This window comes from Bufo gargarizans, chromosome 9, assembly GCF_014858855.1.
Source record: "Bufo gargarizans isolate SCDJY-AF-19 chromosome 9, ASM1485885v1, whole genome shotgun sequence".
Lineage (NCBI taxonomy): Eukaryota > Metazoa > Chordata > Amphibia > Anura > Bufonidae > Bufo > Bufo gargarizans.
The window spans coordinates 186,975,225-186,996,117 of record NC_058088.1 but is presented as its reverse complement, the minus strand read 5'-3'; the positions used below and the strand labels follow the sequence as shown (position 1 = coordinate 186,996,117).

General features: G+C 46.2%; 1 protein-coding gene across 7 annotated transcripts; it reads right to left on the bottom strand.

Annotated features, from left to right (window-relative positions):
• Positions 1-171: 171 nt before the first annotated feature.
• Positions 172-19,815, bottom strand: MBD1 (methyl-CpG binding domain protein 1). Of its 7 annotated transcripts, none has more exons than XM_044306032.1 (17): positions 19,654-19,815; positions 13,935-14,059; positions 13,118-13,229; positions 12,582-12,727; positions 12,154-12,239; positions 10,181-10,221; positions 9,795-9,938; positions 7,367-7,495; positions 6,328-6,381; positions 6,104-6,238; positions 5,376-5,420; positions 4,751-4,915; positions 3,858-3,959; positions 2,551-2,634; positions 1,974-2,066; positions 1,800-1,880; positions 172-1,044 (listed from the first exon to the last, which is right to left on the bottom strand). In XM_044306032.1, exons 2-17 carry the CDS (start codon positions 14,042-14,044, stop codon positions 598-600), a joined length of 1,974 nt encoding a protein of 657 aa, XP_044161967.1. In that variant the 5' UTR covers positions 14,045-14,059; positions 19,654-19,815; the 3' UTR covers positions 172-597. The 7 variants fall into 7 exon arrangements, with proteins under 7 accessions (XP_044161967.1, XP_044161966.1, XP_044161968.1 ...); XM_044306031.1 differs by lacking the exon at positions 19,654-19,815 and adding an exon at positions 14,146-14,236; XM_044306033.1 differs by lacking the exons at positions 2,551-2,634; positions 19,654-19,815 and adding an exon at positions 14,146-14,236.
• Positions 19,816-20,893: the final 1,078 nt, after the last annotated feature.

Sequence of the window (20,893 nt, the reverse complement as noted above, 5' to 3'; positions counted from 1 at the left end):
CATGCATGTGTACGGAGATAGCTGGCAGTTATCTAATGTGTATGTCTGGCCTTACAGCAGGTGACACCCCTCTACATCGTCTTTAACTATAAAATTTCCACATGGGGTGGGGGTGGGGGAGTAGTCTTACTTCCCCTTTAAGTTATCTCTGTAGCCTACACACATCACTAATCAAAGTACATGGCTTTTATTTGGTCCCTATTACTGAAAATGGGTTGGAAGCTTTAGGACGATGTATGGTTAGATACACCTACGGAGAGCTAAAATAAAAGTCAGTTCACATGAACATCTACCCTTGTGAGCGCGCAGGAAGCCCATACTAAAAACCATATGGTGCTCCTCAGTCGCTCTTCTTTGGACATCTATGTATAAGTAAGAGACGTGTACATTGAGGTGCTAAATTTTAACGGGAGGGGGATGTTTAACCATCCACCGTACTGAACCACTGCTACTGGATACACAGGTTTGTCCATACGAGCAAAGGGTCTTCTTCCAAAATGTACAATCCTTTCACTGCTAAATTCATGTGAGCAGTTCCTTGTCCCTGAGCATTGGCCCATCTATTCACCCTCCCCCCACCCCCCTCCACCCCTTGCTTCAGTGATAATTGCCTGACGGCCAGGGCATTGTGCAACATTCGGGGCACCGTTCCTCGTACACCAAGATCGAACAGCTTGGAGAACATGGCCCGCTTTTTGGAAGACCTGCGCAAGGACGATAAGCCTCCAGGTCACAAATGAGCTCCACGACTTCGTCCACGGTGGTGAGCCGACTCGGATGCTTTCTGAAGAGTTCATGGCTGGCAGGGACCGTATAATTCCTCACGGCAACATTGAAGTGAAGTCCCGGTAGTATGTGGATGATTGTCTCTGACATGGTGGACATCCTGGACCTCTGGACTAGGTGTAGGTTAGGGCCGTTGAGAGGCATTAATTCCCAATGAGCCGGCAGAGGAATCTCATTCAACTCCTCCATAAATTCCTGCAGGACCGCGTCTATACCATTACTGGAATTGTAGGCGCCCAGACTGAAAATCTCCATGATCTGTAGGAGCAAATGATCTACAGTTAAATAGTATTCAAGGTTTGGGATCCACCCGAGTAGAAGACAACCCAAGCAGTGGTCTGCATGACACTGATTCTGCCAACCATGAGGGTAAGCCATCGATATCTGATCTGTGGGGGATTCAACTCATCATTCTCTGAGGCCTCTACATTGATTACACTGCAGGTCATCTATTAGTATCAGGTGTGCAGAGTATTGCGGCTTTGACTTGGACAACGCTGCAATACCCTGCACAGTTTTCATGTAAAGAATGAAGAGGTTGCAGCATTCAGCCCAAATGCCATGACCGCCCCAAACAGCCGAGAGTCAGACCCCCATGATCTGTATACTAAGAATAGGCCTTCAATAGTGGGAGCCTGGAAAATCCCTTTAAAGGGTCATACATTGGGGGCATATCATTAGGACCTGCACCTGTCTCTAGAACAGAGCCTGCACATGCGCGGCTGTCCTGCATTCATTCCTATCGGAGTGCTAAAAATAGAGCAGCGCACTCGCCTATTTTCGGCAGCCCCACAGTGATGAATGGAAAGCGCAGCCACCACTCCATTCACTTCTATGGGGCCGACGACGTATCTGAGCCAGCGCTCGGCTATGTTTGGCAGTCCCAAACATATGAATGGAATCCTTCATTTTGCAGGGCCCACACCTATCTAGACATTGGGGGGCACATCCCAATGATATGCCCCCAATGTATGAGATGGGCCAACCCCTTTAAGATACATGTGACAACTCACCACCGGGGTGCTCTCGTCAGCCAGCATTACGTCATCATCCTCCGTGACAAACTCTTCCGGTTTCAATGGGCAATGAAGATCCTGGAAGCAGAAAAAAAGGGCAGAAGTATAAAAAGCAGAGCGCTGACTGTACTCTGCAATGTGAGGGCAAGGGATGAGGACTATAAGACATACCAGGGGCTGCTCGTCATCCTCGTCGTCAATTATGATCTCTTGTTTCATCCCTTTGGTATCCACGCCACCTATGACCCAGCCACCGCATGTCCCCTGTTACAATGAATGGGTAGCAATGTCAAGCTGCTCTATGTGGGGCGACGTCCACAGCTCTTCACGTGCTCCACTTATCCACGCAGCCACCTTTACGCAAATGTGGCGGCAGATAACAATCCACCACTGTCCCAAGATCAAAAAGGGGTGAAGGCTTGATTCACACTGTTACCACGACATAAACCTCAGACATGTGTGTTTAACGGACACCATTAAGTGGCCTCGATCACTCATAGGTGCCCATGTAAAAAGAGTATACAGCATATTATACTTCTTTACTGTATGGAATAGCGCGGGAGTGTGCTGCTATTCCTACAGCACCAAAAAACTGCATCTCTTACAGACACCATCCCAACACAAGCCAACTGGACCCCATTCATTGTCTATGCCTTAGCTTTCCACAGCGCAGTGTGAACAGACCCTAAGTCTTGTTCCATCCCGACCGCTGCTTCATATATTACCGCAAATCTCACAAAATTCTTACATCCGCAGAAGGGTATCCTCCATTTTTTAATGCAAGCCTTATGACCGGTATTTTGGGTGGCAACTGCACTTCTTCATCTTGTTTCTACAGAGGGGAGATTTAAAGGAAAATGACTGTAAAGACCCGACAGCAGTCGCGGGGTATGCATACATTTGCAACCAAGGTGTTATTGTGCCAATGCATCTAAAATGAAAAAGATGCAACTTTTTTTATTTTTTTTAAATCAAAATCTTCATGAACCCTCTAACTACCAGACTCATTTTTGGTTTTGCATTTTAGTTTTTTTTTTCCTCCCCACGTTCCAATAGCGATAAAGTTTAAAAAAAATTCGTTCATAGTATTTTTTAATGGCACCATTTAATTTACCATTTCTGTTATTGGAAAACAGGAAAAAAAAAAAAAAATAAATAAAATTAATATGTATTTGTGGGGGTTAAATTGAAAAACAAAAATCCACCAAAGTTTTTGGGGTTTTGACATCACGGCGTTCGCGGTACTCTAAAAATGACATTACGTTCTTACTCTGCAGCTCAATTAGAATCCAGCGATACCAAACTTGTGTAGATTTTATATAAAAATCATCAAACTTTTCTTTGCGTCAACATTTTCTGACAGCCATAACTTTTTAATATTTTGGTTTTCACAGCTGTATGAGGGCTTGTTTTTGGCGTAATGAACTGGAGTTTTTATTGGTACCATTTTTGCGGTACAAACGACTTTTTGATCACCGTTATCAAATTTTTTGGCAGACGGTAACAAAAAAAAAAAACAAAAAAAAAAACAAAAAAAAAAAAAAAAAAAAACACAACTGCGTTTACCGGACAGGAATTTTTTACTAATATTTTAATAGTTCAGACATTTCTGAACACGGCGATACCGAATATGTTTATTTTTTTTATATGTAAAATTGGGAAAGGGGGTGGTTTAGAGACTTTTTTTTTAACTAACTATTAGCCCCCTTAGAGGCGTAGAACATGGGCTCTTTTGATCCCCTCTCCTATTCACCCTAATAGAGATCTATTAGGGTGAATAGGGTTTAAATGATCAGGGTCAGACTACACAGGGTTCGTTTGTAGCCTGTAACCAAGGAAACGCATTTTATCTCCTACATACTATTAAAAGTGAAGTTTTATCAAGTATACTGCCCCTTATAGTTTTCCAAGAAGACGCATAGGCCTGCGAAGGGCGCTGTAGACACAAAACCATAGGACTATTTGCAAACCACTTTGGACACATCAGAGCCATAAACCAGCTGCAGATGTATACCTACCCTTTACATACCATACTGAGCAGGCCGTCATACTAACCATGGCTTCCACGTTCTCGGAGGCCTCTGCCGCCTCCTTCTGGATCCGCTCCACCAGTATGGGGTGATTGGAAGATTTCAGATACAGCGGGATGTTTTTCTCCTACAAAATAAACCATTACAAGCTCAGTTAGAACAGGGCATTTACCCCAAGATATCACCCATCTTTTCTACACAAGAACCCTTTAGACATAGAGGACACCAAAACCACAGCAAAAAAAAGCATGAAATGGTCGACCATGTGTAATGTCACCCAAACAACTCAAAATACGAGCTTGCTTTATAGAATCAATCCTGCCAAAACATCGCAAAGGTACGGCTGTTTTATGGCAGTCTGCGGTCAGCACCTACCGACAGGCTGCCATACAGCAAGCTGTATTATTGAATTGCTCCCCCCTGAGGAATGGCTATTTAAGCAATTAACTATGTCATAGCCAATGGGACTGGTGGTCATATAGAGGCCGACGTTGGTACTGCCTTCCGAGTGCAATCCCATTGATCAGGAGATGCACTGGATCATACTGGAACGCCCCCTGGTTAGCATATTTTTCTCCCCACCTCTGAACGTGCACAGCACAGTGCATGACATGGATGCCAATGGAGGGACAGGTGACAAGAGACATCTGTCTGCAACCTTATATGAAGCCCATGGAGCATGCACTAGAGGGAACTAGCATGTACAGCAGGTTTCATCACAGGCTGCGGTTGGATGCCTCTTGTTACGTGTCCCGCCATTTCCAGCCATATTTTAAATTGGGCAAGATACTGACAGAAGGAAGGGGGAATGCAAGCCATGGAAATGGTTCCTTTAAGAAAGAGAGTTTCCTATACAAGAACAGGGTTAGTACAAAGAGCTGGAGAGACCCTCCCCATCCAGAAATGATATTGACCCACCACGGCAAAACGCAGGCACTGCCGCCAGCGACACTTCTGCCGCTTTAGATTGCGGCCACCAAATTTGGGCTTGTCTTGGCAGAAGTCACATTCGCCACAGTCCAAGTTCCTAAGGCAGGCGTCGCACTCCCCACATTTCCGGTTCTTGCGGCGGCCTACCAAGTGCTGTGAAATATAGGGGGGTGGGGGGTGAGGGACAAGGAAGAACAGGTCAAGCCCGAGCCAGATTGTGTTTAACAAGATGCTGAACAGAAGGTGGCGGTGATGGACAGTGGAGATAAGTAAGGGGGACTGGAATTGGGTTCAAAATAAGAGGGGAGTTGAACTTAGAGAGGGGGTGAGAATGAGAATAAGAGGGAAGGGAATACAGGGGGGGGTTGGAGGGTTCCCTAAGTTCAGCATGCTAGAGGATTTCTCTCAGAGGTAGAAAGAAGGTAAGGGCAGAGAGTGAGGCGTATGAGCGAGAGGTCTGCAAACAAAAATTGATGGGTCCTTGGGGAGGGGGGGAGGGTAGGTGATGCAAAGGAAGGTAATAATGATGGAGCTACTCCAAACCAAAACCAGCAGCAGGGAAACGGACAAAGGATGCGTCTAAGCGTAAATGCTCCCCCCATACATTACTAACCTTTCCTTTCAGCCCAATTTTCGGCTTCACTTTAATTTTTTTTTTCTGGAAGAAAAAAAAACAAAAAAATTTGTCACCTGACGAACAATAGAGAAACGTGGAAATCTCGGCTAACTGCAGCTAATCAGATCTCTGCATTTCTCGTCCAAGACTATAACTGGATTGGCCGCTTTGAGGGGATGTCTTATGAAGACACCCTCTTCTGGGATTGAAGCTGGCTCTGTGACCCGCTGATCACGGCAGCTCAGGCTTGAACCAGCTGGACGGTTCCTCTGCAGCGGCTACTACAGGTGAAATGTGGCATAGCATTCAAGCCATTCAAATGAATGGATGACCATGGAATACATACATGCTCTGGGTCCACCAGAGCGGAAGCCACTCTGTTAGCGGGTCCTGAGCTGCAGACTGCCCTCTATGTCGTCTACACGGCTAGCGAGATGTCTTCATGAGACTAGCTTAAAGGGTAATGGATTCACTACATAGGTTGTATAGAGGGATCTGCACCCCAAAATGCCTTGCACCGCCAGGGCAAATTAGGCTAACAGAAAGTAATTTCTTGACGTGCAATTGGGTAAAACCTTGCACATACCAATTAGGAACAGGGCTGCTGGTAGCCTAACCTGCATACGCATGACGAAAACCTTAAATTGTCAGGGGTCTGGAGAAGGGGACCACTGACAATGCTGGGAGTGATAGTTGCATTAGAGAATACCAATCCAGGTCCTCACCTTATTGTGACACCGCCTCTTCAGACACTTTCCTTTGATCTTCCGGCCTGGGTTCTGCCGTTTTCGGATACACAGAGAACAGGCACCACAGTTTTCTAGCGTGCAGCAGCCTATACAATGACCACAGTTTCCTCCCTGTGGAAGCAGATCATATAGGAGAACTGTAAGTCTTCTGTTCACCAATAGGGGGCACTGCCATCAAGTAAGGGTCAGAAAATACATACCATGTTCAACTTCTTGGTCAACTTTTTGGATGGTGGGGGTTTGAGTTTGTGTTTCTGCATAAATAAAAAAAAAAGAAAGTCATCCCAATGGGACAGAAACAGCGCCACCCTTGTCCATGGGCTGTGTTTGGTCCTGCCGGTCAATCCAATTCACAAATTGTATTCTTCTATAAAGTTTTCCCTTTCTGTGTTCTCTGTGATATGTAATAGTCTATAGCAGGGATGGCCAACCTGCGGCTCTCCAGCTGTTGCTAAACTACAACTTCCAGCATGCTCAGACTGTCTACAACTATCAGCCTACAGCAGGGCATGGTGGGAATTGTAGTTTTCCAACAGCTGGAGGGCCGCAGGTTGGCCAGCCCTGGTCTATAGCATCCCAGCTCATACAGGTGCAGTCACCCAGATTTCCCAGACTCCTAGTGCCTGGTTATGCAGCAGTACTTCCCCAACTCCAGTATCACTGCATAGAAAGGCAGATTTAAAGAGGACCTTTCACAAAGTGAAAGTAAATACTTGTATTCTCCATGAAATAATTCTGGAGCCTTTTTCCCCCCAAAACGATGTTATCGCAGTCCTCTTTTATTGTTCCTGGAAATGCAAGAATAAAATCTACAACTGGGTGCTACAATTCCCCTCTTCAACGGGGTGTTTCCCTACACTTTCTGATGACATCCAGTGATTTCTGACAGCATCAATCCGTGTAGAGACACACCCCATTGACAAAGGAAATGGCAACACACACACACACACACACCACACACACACACACACGTGTCCCAAGCTATAATTTCCAGGAGGAATAACAGAGAACAGGTGCCAGAGAATAGTTATTTCTTGTACTGAAGTACCTACTAAACCAAGCATTAGTAGAGCTGATAGAAATATCCCCCATCTTACAAAGTGATAGCATGGCACGAGCATCTGGGATCCTCACTGATCTTAAAAAACGAAGGGGATGCAGTGCCGATTCAGCGCTGTGGCTCCATCACAGTCAGCAAAGTCATTTAACAAATTGAGTTACAAGCCGCAAGCTCCTCACCTTATTGTGACACCAGCGCTTCAGACACTTGTCGCTAATCTCTGGGGACTTCTGCTTGGTGACGCACACAGTGCAGGTTTTGCAGTCTTCCTTCATAGAGCAGCCCGGACAACGGCCACAGACCCCGCCCTGTGGACAGAGATAATAGAACAATGATTTAGGGGGCGCCGTCATTCACACCCCTCGATTATAACAGAAGTGCTGGAGAAACAGCTGCAGATTCTGCTCTCAGCATACTGTAGACTTTGTAGTTCAACTTCCAGCATCTCTTCTTTCTGAAAACCCAACCTTGACTAGTTCTACCAACACAGCTGAGGGTCTGTTACAGTGCACCGGGGCAGGTTAGCGTGATCAACCCGAAATGAGATTTGCAGTTTAGCTCAAAGATTGTCACCAGGCCTGTTACACTTTAACAAACCCTCAGCTGAGTGAGCAGGACTAGGCCATGATGGTGTCTAGCAATGCATGTTTTCGTTCACTGAAAGCAAGCAGTCATGTTGAAAATAGTGAGGAACTGGAACAAAGTATATTAGAAAGTTGCAGAATAACTTGTGTACAGTCATGGCCAAAAGTTTTGAGAATTACATAAATATTGGAAATTGAAAAAGTTGCTGCTTAAGTTTTTCGAATAGCAATTTGCATATACCCCAGAATGTTATGAAGATGATCAGATGAATTGCATCGTCCTTCTTTGCCATGAAAATTTACTTAATCCCCAAAAAAACCTTTCCACTGCATTTCATTGCTGTCATTAAAGGACCTGCTGAGATAATTTCAGTAATAGTCTTGGTAACTCAGGTGAGAATGTTGACGAGCACAAGGCTGGAGATCATTATGTCAGGCTGATTGGGATAAAATGGCAGACTTGACCTGTTAAAAGGAGGGTGATGCTTGAAATCATTGTTCTTCCATTGTTAACCATGGTGACCTGCAAAGAAACGCGTGCAGCCATCATTGCGTTGCATAAAAATGGCTTCACAGGCAAGGATATTGTGGCTACTAAGATTGCACCTCAATCAACAATTTATAGGATCATCAAGAACATCAAGGAAAGAGGTTCAATTCTTGTTGAGAAGACTTCAGGGCGTCCAAGAAAGTCCAGCAAGCGCCAGGATCGTCTCCTAAAGAGGATTCAGCTGCGGGATCGGAGTGCCACCAGTGCAGCGCTTGCTCAGGAATGGCAGCAGGCAGGTGTGAGCGCATCTGCACGCACAGTGAGGCGAAGACTTGTGGAAGATGGCCTGGTGTCAAGAAGGGCAGCAAAGAAGCCACTTCTCTCCAAAAAAAACATCAGGGACAGATTGATCTTCTGCAGAAAATATGGTGAATGGACTGCTGAGGACTGGGGCAAAGTCATATTCTCCGATGAAGCCTCTTTCCGATTGTTTGGGGCATCAGGAAAAAGGCTTGTCCGGAGAAGAAAAGGTGAGCGCTACCATCAGTCCTGTGTCATGCCAACAGTAAAGCATCCTGAGACCATTCATGTGTGGGGTTGCTTCTCATCCAAGGGAGTGGGCTCACTCACAATTTTGCCCAAAAACACAGCCATGAATAAAGAATGGAACCAAAACACCCTCCAACAGCAACTTCTTCCAACAATCCAACAGCAGTTTGGTGAAGAACAATGCATTTTCCAGCACGATGGAGCACCGTGCCATAAGGCAAAAGTGATAACTAAGTGGCTCGGGGACCAAAACGTTGACATTTTGGGTCCATGGCCTGGAAACTCCCCAGATCTTAATCCCATTGAGAACTTGTGGTCAATCCTCAAGAGGCGGGTGGACAAACAAAAACCCACTAATTCTGACAAACTCCAAGAAGTGATTATGAAAGAATGGGTTGCTATCAGTCAGGAATTGGCCCAGAAGGTGATTGAGAGCATGCGCAGTCGAATTGCAGAGGTCCTGAAAAAGAAGGGCCAACACTGCAAATACTGACTCTGCATAAATGCAATTGTCGATAAAAGCCTTTGAAACGTATGAAGTGCGAGTAATTATATTTCACTACATCACAGAAACAACTGAAACAAAGATCTAACAGCAGTTTAGCAGCAAACTCTGTGAAAACTAATATTTGTGTCATTCTCAAAACTTTTGGCCACGACTGTAGGTGGGGGTCCCAGCAGTTTTGACCCATAAGCCCCTATTAACTGCGATGGCTAACCTCCGGCACTCCAGCTGTGGTAAAACTACAACTCCCAAGATGCACACTTGCTTGGCTGTTCTCAGAACTCCATAGAAATGAATGGAGCATGCTGGGAGTCGTAGTTTAACCACAGCTGGAGTGCCGGAGTTAGGCATCATTGCCCTATAACAACAGCGAGGGGCGGCTTTCATCAGCAAATATCTACAGCACAGACCCAGCCAGACTCCACGACCACTACCACCATCATTCATCTACTGGTTGGACCTGTAGTAATTTCTCAGACCTTTCTGATAACCTGCAGGCAGCGTCTTCTCACGCACTTCCAGGAGCTTCCGAATTCTGGGTTTTGAGATCGCAGGAGACACACTGTGCAATGTCCGCAGTTCTCCGTCACCCGGCAGGCAGTGCACAACCCACAACCGCTCGACTGTAAGAGAATTTATTATACAGGGTATAAAAATCACCAGAATGAAAGCTGGGCAAGAGCCTTAATGGCAGCCATAATGGTTGTCCTAGTACAACAGGTGACCCCCGATAAGGTCCAACGAATATACCAACAATGAGCACAGGCAGTGTCAACCTTCAGCCTGTCCTCACTAGAGGGTGGCACTGTTGTGTGTAGGATAACCCCAAGAGAGCATGCTCGCCATCGCACACCTATAGACTCACCTTTAACTGCTTCTGCAGCTTGTTGAAGGCTCGTCTGGAAGCTGTAAAGAATGAAAATACAATATTCTATCAGAACTGTCCAAAAATCATTGGGGTAAAGCCAAAATCTGCAGGGTGCATGGCAGCTCCCCAAAACATTACCCTGCAGCTAGACCTGGATGTGAAGAATGCTGCACCACCTAGGGGTGTGTCTATATATACAGGCACCACTAGACCCAGAATGCATTCCTGAACTTCAAGGAGGCCGTCCATGTGAGTGAACAGACCAGGCGGCTTACGTCAGGAGGGATGTGGACCACAGAATCTGTGGTAGGTTGAACTTGAGCTGCTTTTTTATGCTAAGGGTTCGTTACCATAAAGGGTATGCATACTTTTGCAAGCAATTACGGTATTTCACTGCAGCAAGGTCTCTGAAACTTTGCAAATAATCCTGATTTGAACCCTTTTGCTACCAGCGACGTACATGTACGGAGCTGGAGCGATAGGTAAACATGGAGTCCGCTCGCACGGGCAGCAGGCGTCATGGCCGGCAGGTCTCTGCTGTTTCAAACAGCAGAGACTTGCCTTTAATTACCACAACCGGCAATAATACAGATCGCAGTAATGGAGCGAGATCAAGCTTCCAGGCATCCTACCAACATCCCCTGCGGCAAAATGGGGATGTCGGTAGTTGCTTTGAATGCTATGGGTCTCGCTGAAGAGACCTCGAGCATTAGTGCTGCAATTCTTATTTTGGCCACCAGATTGCCGGCCAATATAAGAGATGAGCAATAGACAGTAAACATCATAGGTATCACCGGGACCGAAAAACGCCCGTACTATTTAATTATAAAAATATTTTTCCAATACGGCAAACGGCGTAACATAAACAAAGAGTCAAAATGGCCAATTTGTAATTTTTTCATTGCTTCTCTTACCCCAAATTTGTTTTATACAATGGGATCAAAAAGTCACACATGCTCCAAAACGGTATCAATAAAAACTATGGATTGTACCACAAAAATAAGCCCCCACACAGCTGAGGATATAACATAAAAAAAAAAAAATTTATGGGGGTCAGAATATGGTGATGTTTAAAAAAAAAAAGTATGTATTTTCCCGCAAGTTTAAATTTAATTTTTACACTATTTAGACATAAAAAAAAAAAAAACTATACATATGTGTTATCGTTGTAATCGCACTGACCCAGAGAATGAAGGCAATGGGTCAGTTTTGCTGGATTTAAAATCGCCTCTCGTGTGCTGTATACAGCTCTTAGTCAGACCTATAGGTGACTAAGGTTACAGACTACACGCCAACCCTGTGTAGTCGGATCCTGCAGTCACACGTCACTCCACTCTTGGGATATGCTGACATGGTGGATCCTGCAGAGGCAAAATCTGATGCAGTTTTTCACTATGAATGCCGCAGACCTGCTCGTGATTTAGCCCCATAGAATGGAGTGGAACCGCTATTGGGCACCCACAGCGATTTGTCCCTATGACACTGGCTGACATGTTACATGAGCACTTTGCAGCTGTACACATCTGCGTTGGTCCCATGTTTATATGTGCCCACACTGCTGAGAAAAATGAAGTTTTAATATATGCAAATGAGCCTCTAGGAGCAACGGGGGCGTTATCGTTACACCTACAGGATCGGACACGCCCTCTCCAGTTTAACTGACAGGACCAGGCAGTGCAAACATTATCACGCTCGACCCTGTCATTCAAAATGGAGAGGATGCGGCAGTTGGAGAGAGCTGAGCCTCTAGGTGTAAGAGCAACGCCCCCGTTGCTCCTAGAGGCTAAGTTGCATATATTAAAACATATGAACATGGGACCAACACAGACGCCTTCAGCTGCCGAGCACACATGTAACAGGTGAGCCAATGTCACAGGTACAAAACTGCTGACAGATGCCCTTTAACTCGTGGACCCACCCACTGCTGCATGTTACTATACATATGCACCCAGGCCATAATTAGAGCTCACCTCTGCAGTCCGCACAGTACCACACCGTCTGCTTTGATTTACCAAACTCAACTCCAGTAAACCAAGTGTCACAGCCGCGACAGCACCTAAAAAACACGAAACTTCAGTCACTACTCAGGAATGCACCGACTAACCATACCTCTATGCTATACCGCACTAGACTGCGCCATTTCACTCAATATTCCCTCCTTATATCCCTTAGATAACATTCTGCATAGAAAATTCCCTTTATATCCAGGATTACAAAAACATGGCTTCTGAAAACAGCGCCACCCCTCTCCATGAGTTGGTTTGCGGTAATGCAGCTCAATCTAATACGATGGAGCAGGGCTGCAACACCAGACAACACGCGGACAGAGTGGTTCTGTTTTTAGAAAAAATCCTCCCGACGTCACTCTCCACCTCGTAACACCGCCGCTTTAACTTACACAATCTGCGACGGCTCCACGTCCTTTCCATTCTGCAGGTCTTGGTCGGTGTCCTTGGGAAGGGACGTCCGCTGTTTCTTAGGAGGAGTCTCGGACGTGCCCTTCAGAGTTTTCGGAGTCCGGACATACACCCTAAGAGGTTTCCTCTGGAGAAAATACAGAAAATTGATATAAGGGCAGGGGACGCCATAGAGGACATGAAGGGGACAGAATGCAGATTTGTGAGCTCATTGATGAACAGAACTGGAAATGCTGCCTTACATCACCCTGAAAGAGCACCTCACCTGTCCATAGGTCGTGTCTGGTATTGCAGCTTTAGTTCCATTAAAGTGAATGGGGCTGAGATGCAATACCACATACAACCTGTGGACAGATGTGGCGCCGTTTATGGAAATGTGGCCCCTCAGCTGCTAATCCAGCCAAGAACCCACCATCTTTAAATCAGGAGACCGGAAACCTGGGGTTCCAGGGGCAGAGACCCTCCCCTGATGTCACCCTCATGATGGGCGTGACTCCACGATGACATCACTTTTTACCTTTCCGGCTGGTAATATTGTCCCGCTCTTGAAATCAAAACACGACAGGTCCACGGAGTCCCCCAAGAATTTGGACAGCTCATTCCTGCTCCTGAAGCGTTGTCCCGAGGGGCTATCAGATGAGAAAGAAGAGGGGGGGTCACAGGAGAAGAGGGATCCCAATCATTCTCCAGTGCGTAATCTATTCCTATTACCCCAGCTTTGCAGAGCCCTGGATGGCCCATCGACAGGCCTATGCATCACAGCGTGTTATTCCAAATCTGGAAAAGCTGGGTGAGTGCCCATGTGGGAGCTACAGTGGCGGCCATATTGGAAGCCACCCAGCTTTCCTAGGACCAGAAATAACCATTAGAATAGGCCAAGCAGGATTATTTTCACATTGAAGGGCGCCTTTGCAACCCTATATTAAAGCATTCTCGCTGACAAACAACATGGCCGCCGCAGAGGATACGTCACCCAACTTTCCCAGAGTCCGGAATAACAGATCTGCCTAGCCGGAACAGTTTCCATGCTGTTGAGTAACTTTGCAATTCAGAAGCTCGGAAAAGCTGGGTCAACGCCCCTTTAATGGAAGCAGTTACTAGCTGCCACTCAGCTTTCCTAGGAACGGACACAACTGTGGTTGACACCCATATCTCCCAGTATCCTGACAGGCGCAAGTGCAACCCTGTATTCATGGTGAGAAATGAGCAGTGACAAATATGGCTGCCACCACGGAGGTCACATCACCCAGCTTCGCCGTTCAGGAGCCCAGGAAAGCTGGGTCGGCCATCTTGTTTGGCAGAACACTTAGCCCGCCCCCCCTCACTCCCGATACCTTTGATAGTAGGTATCCGACAGTCCAGAAGAGGCTCCGGATTTGCGGGTGACCGTCCGTCGCTTCCAGCCGGGTCCCAGAATAGGCCATTCCTGCCAGCCCTCGGACATGGTGGAAGGAGATGCCTGAGACAATAAGGAGGAGATGATCAATGAGCCTGGAAGCAGGCAGCAGCTGCAGTGATGACTCGGGGGTGGTGGGGGGGACTCACGCTGGAGACACACATGGATGCTTCTCCGGAGCCTGTGACTCACTACATTCCTGCTGCTCCAGCCCACAACACAGGCCGTGGGAGGAAGTGGAGCAGACAGGAACACCCTGCAATGCGCTGGACGCCAGCATCGGCCGCCTCTCAGCACGCAGCCATCTGGCTGCGGCAAAACTACAACTCCCAGCATGCTGGCTGTGAGGGCACGCCGGGAGTTGTAGCTTTGACGAGAGCCCTGCCATAAATCAAACATTACGCAGTGCTAAACACAATATGGCCGCCACAGTCAGGTTTCCTCAGTTTTGACATAATCTGTAATAGAGGACCAGATGCAGGTGTGAATGCCATCAAGACTCTTTGTTGCCCACAGCGACCAATCACTGCGCAGATTTCATTGCACCAGAGTCGTTTGAGAAATAAAAGCAGAGAGACGATTGGCTGCGATCAGTCTTGGCAGCGCACAGCAACCAAGATATTTTTTTTCAACTGATGTGGTACAATGAAAGCTGCACAGCGATTGGTTGCTATTGAGGGGATTTGCCAATAGCACCCAATCACAGAACAGCTTTCATTTTACCACAGCAGCTGAGCCCTGATTGGCTGCATAGAGTTTTGAGCAACAAGCCATTATTGAACAGGTCAGTCTTTGGCAACCAATCAGTGCTCAGCTTACATTTCTCAAACTAGCTGTGGTAAAATGAAAGCTGCGCTGCGATTTTTATTTTTTTTGGCTTTTTTTATTTATTATAAATCTGTACAACTGCTCAATAGTGAAATGGCGGCCACTATCTAAAGAGATGAGCTGTTCAGGAGCACAGGAAAGCTGGGGGGACTAACACAGATTTCACCACAGGCTGCGCAGAGAGACGGCGCTCGGTCATCCATTACCAGCAAAAGCTGAACCTTAAAGCCTTTCTGTCTATCAGCTCGGCAGATGCATGTCAAGCAGACAGAAGAGATAAGGGGCTGCCAGATCAATATATGACGCCGCTTAACATCTGGGTAACAACATATCAGAAGGGGGTTCAATACAATCTGCCTGTACCCACAGACCAGAGTTCTCTCCATAAGGCCTCATGCACACGACAGTATTTTTTCACGGTCCGCAAAACGGGGTTCCGTTGTTCCGTGTCCATTTTTCTTCCGTGATTTTTGGAGGATCACCAGACATGAAGGAAAGTTAAAAAAAAAAAAAAAAAAAAAAGTCTGTTTTGATGTCCGCCTGGCCGTGCGGAGCCAAACGGATCCGTCCTAAATTACAATGCAAGTCAATGGGGACGGATCCGTTTGACGTAGACACAATATGGTGCAATTGCAAACGGATCCGTCCCCCATTGACTTTCAATGTAAAGTCTGGAGTCCCTATCGGAGTTTTCTCCAATCCGATGGTATATTTTAACTTGAAGCGTCCCCATCACCATGGGAACGCCTCTATGTTAGAATATACCATCGGATTTGAGTTACATCGTGAAAACTCAGATCCGACAGTATATTCTAACACAGAGGCGTTCCCATAGTGATGGGGACGTTTCTAGTTAGAATATACTAAAAACTGTGTACATGACTGCCCCCTGCTGCCTGGCAGCACCCGATCTCTTACAGGGGGCTGTGATCCGCACAATTAACCCCTCAGGTGCCGCAACGTGGCAGCCCGCCCTCCCCAGTTTTAAATTCATTGGTGGCCAGCGCGGCCCCCCCCTCCCTCCCTAGTTTTAAATTCATTGGTGGCCAGCGCGGCCCCCCCTCCCTCCCTAGTTTTAAATTCATTGGTGGCCAGCGCGGCCCCCCCTCCCTCCCTAGTTTTAAATTCATTGGTGGCCAGCGCGGCCCCCTCCCTCCCTAGTTTTAAATTCATTGGTGGCCAGCGCGGCCCCCCCTCCTCCCTAGTTTTAAATTCATTGGTGGCCAGCGCGGCCCCCCCCCCCCTCCCCCCTAGTTTTAAATTCATTGGTGGCCAGCGCGGCCCCCCCCCCCTCCTCCCTAGTTTTAAATTCATTGGTGGCCAGCGCGGCCCCCCCCTCCCTCCCTAGTTTTAAATTCATTGGTGGCCAGCGCGGCCCCCCCTCCCTCCCTAGTTTTAAATTCATTGGTGGCCAGCGCGGCCCCCCCTCCCTCCCTAGTTTTAAATTCATTGGTGGCCAGCGCGGCCCCCCCCTCCCTCCCTAGTTTTAAATTCATTGGTGGCCAGTGCGGCCTCCCCCCTCCCTCCCTAGTTTTAAATTCATTGGTGGCCAGTGCGGCCTCCCCCCTCCCTCCCTAGTTTTAAATTCATTGGTGGCCAGTGCAGCCTCCCCTCTCCCCGATCATTGGTGGCCGCGGAGAGTTCTGATCGGAGTTCCAGTTTAATTGCTGGGGCTCAGATCGGTTACCATGGCAACCAGGAGGCTACTGCAGTCCTGGCCTCCATGGTTACTTAGCAATTTTAGAAGCATTATACTTACCTGCGCCGTCTGTGACCGGCCGGGCACTCCTCCTACTGGTAAGTGACAGGTCTTATAGCACAGACCTGTCACTTACCAGTAGGAAAAGCGCCCGGCCGGTCACAGACAGCACAGGTAAGTATAATGCTTCTATAGGGCGGCACCTGAGGGGTTAATTGTGCGGATCACAGCCCCCGTAAAGAGATCGGATGCTGCCAGGCAGCAGGGGGCAGTCATGTACACAGTTCTTAGTATATTCTAACTTGAAGCGTCCCCATCACCATGGGAACGCCTCTGTGTTAGAATATACTGTTGGATCTGAGTTTTCATGATGTGAAAACTCAGCTCTGAAAAAGCTGTATGCAGACGGATCTGCGGATCCGTCTGTGCTAAAGTAGCCTATGGACACGGATGGCAATCTTGTGTGCCTCCCTGTTTTTTCACGGACCCATTGACTTGAATGGGTCCGTGAACCGTTGCCCGTCAAAAAACAATAAAATAGGACAGGTCCTATTTTTTTTTTGACGGACAGGAAACACGGACACGGATGACAAACGGTGCATTTTCCGAGTTTTCAACAGACCCATTGAAAGTCAATGGGTCCGCAGAAAATCACGGAAAACGGAACAACGGACACACACAACGGTCGTGTGCATGAGGCCTAACCATGTGAGAAACTACAACTCCCAGCATCCTTCCAAGAGAGTATACTGGGAGGGGACGGGGTAAAGAGTAGGATATGAACCCTTCTAAGAATATACAGGCCATACACGGGTATATAAAGGAGAGTATACAATACATAGCGGACAGTATACATTATATACAGGACATAAATCCCAGTATGTTATATACATGGTCAATCACACAGTATAGAGGACAGAGTCACATATATATATATATATACACACAAACACACTCACCTAAAGAATTATTAGGACCACCATACTAATACAGTGTTGGACCCCCTTTTGCCTTAATTCTACGTGGCATTGATTCCACAAGGTGCTGATGGCATCTTTAGAAATGTTGGCCCATACTGATAGGATAGCATCTTGCAGTTGATGGAGATTTGAGGGCTGCACATCCAGGGCACGAAGCTCCCGTTCCACCACATCCCAGAGATGCTCTATTGGGTTGAGATCTGGTGACTGTGGGGCCATTTTCGGACAGTGAACTCATCGTCATGTTCAAGAAACCAATTTGCAATGATTGGAGCTTTGTGACATGGTGCATTATCCTGCTGGAAGTAGCCTTCAGAGGATGGGTACATGGTGGTCATGAAGGGATGGACATGGTCAGAAACAATGCTCAGGTAGCCCGTGGCATTTAAACGATGGCCAATTGGCACTAAGGGGCCTAAAGTGTGCCCAGAAAACACCCCCCACACCATTACACCACCACCACCAGCCTGCACAGTGGTAACAAGGCATGATGGATACATGTTCTCATTCTGTTTACGCCAAATTCGGACTCTACCATTTGAATGTCTCAACAGAAATCGAGACTCATCAGACCAGGCAACATTTTTCCAGTCTTCAACAGTCCAGTTTTGGTGAGCTCGTGCAAATTGTAGCCTCTTTTTCCTATTTGTAGTGGAGATGAGTGGTACCCGGTGGGGTCTTCTGCTGTTGTAGCCCACCTTTCTGTCCCATCCTGACATTCAGTTTGGAGTTCAGGAGATTGTCTTGACCAGGACCACAACCCGACATGCATCGGAGCAACTGCCATGTGATTGGTTGACTAGATAATCGCATTAATGAGAAGTAGAACAGGTGTTCCTAATAATTCTTTAGGCGAGTGTATATATATATATATATATATATATATATATATATATATATATATATATATATATATATATATATACACACACACCCCCCTCCTCCTGTCTATGTGCTGCGCTGTGTATACACCCCTCCTCCTGTCTATGTGCTGCGCTGTGTATACACCTCTCCTCCTGTCTATGTGCTGCGCTGTGTATACACCTCTCCTCCTGTCTATGTGCTGCGCTGTGTATACACCTCTCCTCCTGTCTATGTGCTGCGCTGTGTATACACCCCTCCTCCTGTCTATGTGCTGCGCTGTGTATACACCTCTCCTCCTGTCTATGTGCTGCGCTGTGTATACACCTCTCCTCCTGTCTATGTGCTGCGCTGTGTATACACCTCTCCTCCTGTCTATGTGCTGCGCTGTGTATACACCTCTCCTCCTGTCTATGTGCTGTGTATACACCCCTCCTCCTGTCTATGTGCTGTGTATACACCCTCCTCCTGTCTATGTGCTGCGCTGTGTAACACCCCTCCTCCTGTCTATGTGCTGCGCTGTGTATACACCTCTCCTCCTGTCTATGTGCTGCGCTGTGTATACACCTCTCCTCCTGTCTATGTGCTGCGCTGTGTATACACCTCTCCTCCTGTCTATGTGCTGCGCTGTGTATACACCTCTCCTCATACATATATATATATATATATATATATATATATATATATATATATATATGAGGAGAGGTGTATACACAGCACATAGACAGGAGGAGTGATATATACAGTACATATACAGGAGGAGTGATATATACAGCACAGTACATATACAGGAGGAGGGATGTATACAGCACATAGACAGGAGGAGGGATGAATACAGCACATAGACAGGAGGAGGGATGTATACAGCACATAGACAGGAGGAGGGATGTATACAGCACATATACAGGAGGAGGGATGTATACAGCACATAGACAGGAGGAGGGATGTATACAGCACATATACAGGAGGAGGGGTGTATACAGCACATATACAGGAGGAGGGGTGTATACAGCACATATACAGGAGGAGGGATGTATACAGCACATATACAGGAGGAGGGATGTATACAGCACATATACAGGAGGAGGGATGTATACAGCACAGTACGTATACAGGAGGAGGGATGTATACAGCACATATACAGGAGGAGGGGTATACAAGATATGCAGAGGGGTGTGTAAATATTGATATTACAGTCTTAGTCATGTGACCATTTGATTGACGGCTGCACACATCCCCTCCCCCTCAATACGATACGACGCAACCGTGACCACCGCTGAACCACTTACCTATCCGCCTACTAAGCCTTCGTTGACTCTAGCACGGGCGGGAGAGCTGCAGGAAACGGAAACAAACTTCCTTCCTGTTCCGGTCAAACGAAGCGCGGCCCGAATACGACGGCCATAATCCGCGGGTACAGGAAGAGAAATGTGGAACGCAGAGGATGAAGCCACGCCCACCGCTATCCGTCACATGACATAGAACTGCGGGACACACCTCTAATGTTCTATTGGCTGTGACTGATAAACAAGCGTGCTGAAATGGCGGCTGAGAAGGGGCGGGGCTTCTGTTAATCATATATTACTGATATCCCGATTATAGTACATACAGTCAGGTATAGGGGCAGTATTATAGTACTTATATACCTGTACATAAGAGCAGTATTATAGTACTTATATAACTGTACATAGGAGCAGTATTATAGTACTTATATACCTGTACATAGGAGGCAGTATTATAGTAGTAATATTCTTGTACATAGGAGGCAGTATTATAGTACTTATATAACTGTACATAGGAGGCAGTATTATAGTAGTTATATAACTGTACATAGGAGGCAGTATTATAGTAGTTATATTCGTGTACATAGGAGCAGGTATTATAGTAGTTATATATCTTGTACATAGGAGGCAGTATTAGAGTAGTTATATTCTTGTACATAGGAGGCAGTATTATTGTAGTTATATTCTTATACATAGGAGCAGTATTATAGTAGTTATATTCGCTGTACATAGGAGCAGTATATATATTATGTCCTTGTACAATAGGAGCAGTATTATAGAGTTATATCTTGTACATAGGAGCAGTATTATAGTAGTTATATTCTTGTACATAGGAGCAGTATTATAGTAGTTATATTCTTGTACATAGGAGCAGTATTATAGTAGTTATATTCTTGTACATAGGAGCAGTATTATAGTAGTTATATTCTTGTACATAGGAGCAGTATTATAGTAGTTATATTCTTGTACATAGGAGCAGTATTATAGTAGTTATATTCTTGTACATAGGAGCAGTATTATAGTAGTTATATTCTTGTACATAGGAGCAGTATTATAGTAGTTATATTCTTGTACATAGGAGCAGTATTATAGTAGTTATATTCTTGTACATAGGAGCAGTATTATAGTAGTTATATTCTGTACATAGGAGCAGTATTATAGTAGTTATATTCTTGTACATAGGAGCAGTATTATAGTAGTTATATTCTTGTACATAGGAGCAGTATTATAGTAGTTATATTCCTTG

Coding starts and splice junctions, on each gene's coding strand:
- MBD1 (XM_044306031.1), bottom strand. Junction 2,635..3,857: donor CCGAGAACGTGGAAGCCATG/GTTAGTATGACG, acceptor TCCCCTCTGTAG/AAACAAGATGAAGAAGTGCA. Junction 1,045..1,799: donor CTGACGAGAGCACCCCGGTG/GTGAGTTGTCAC, acceptor TTGCTCCTACAG/ATCATGGAGATTTTCAGTCT.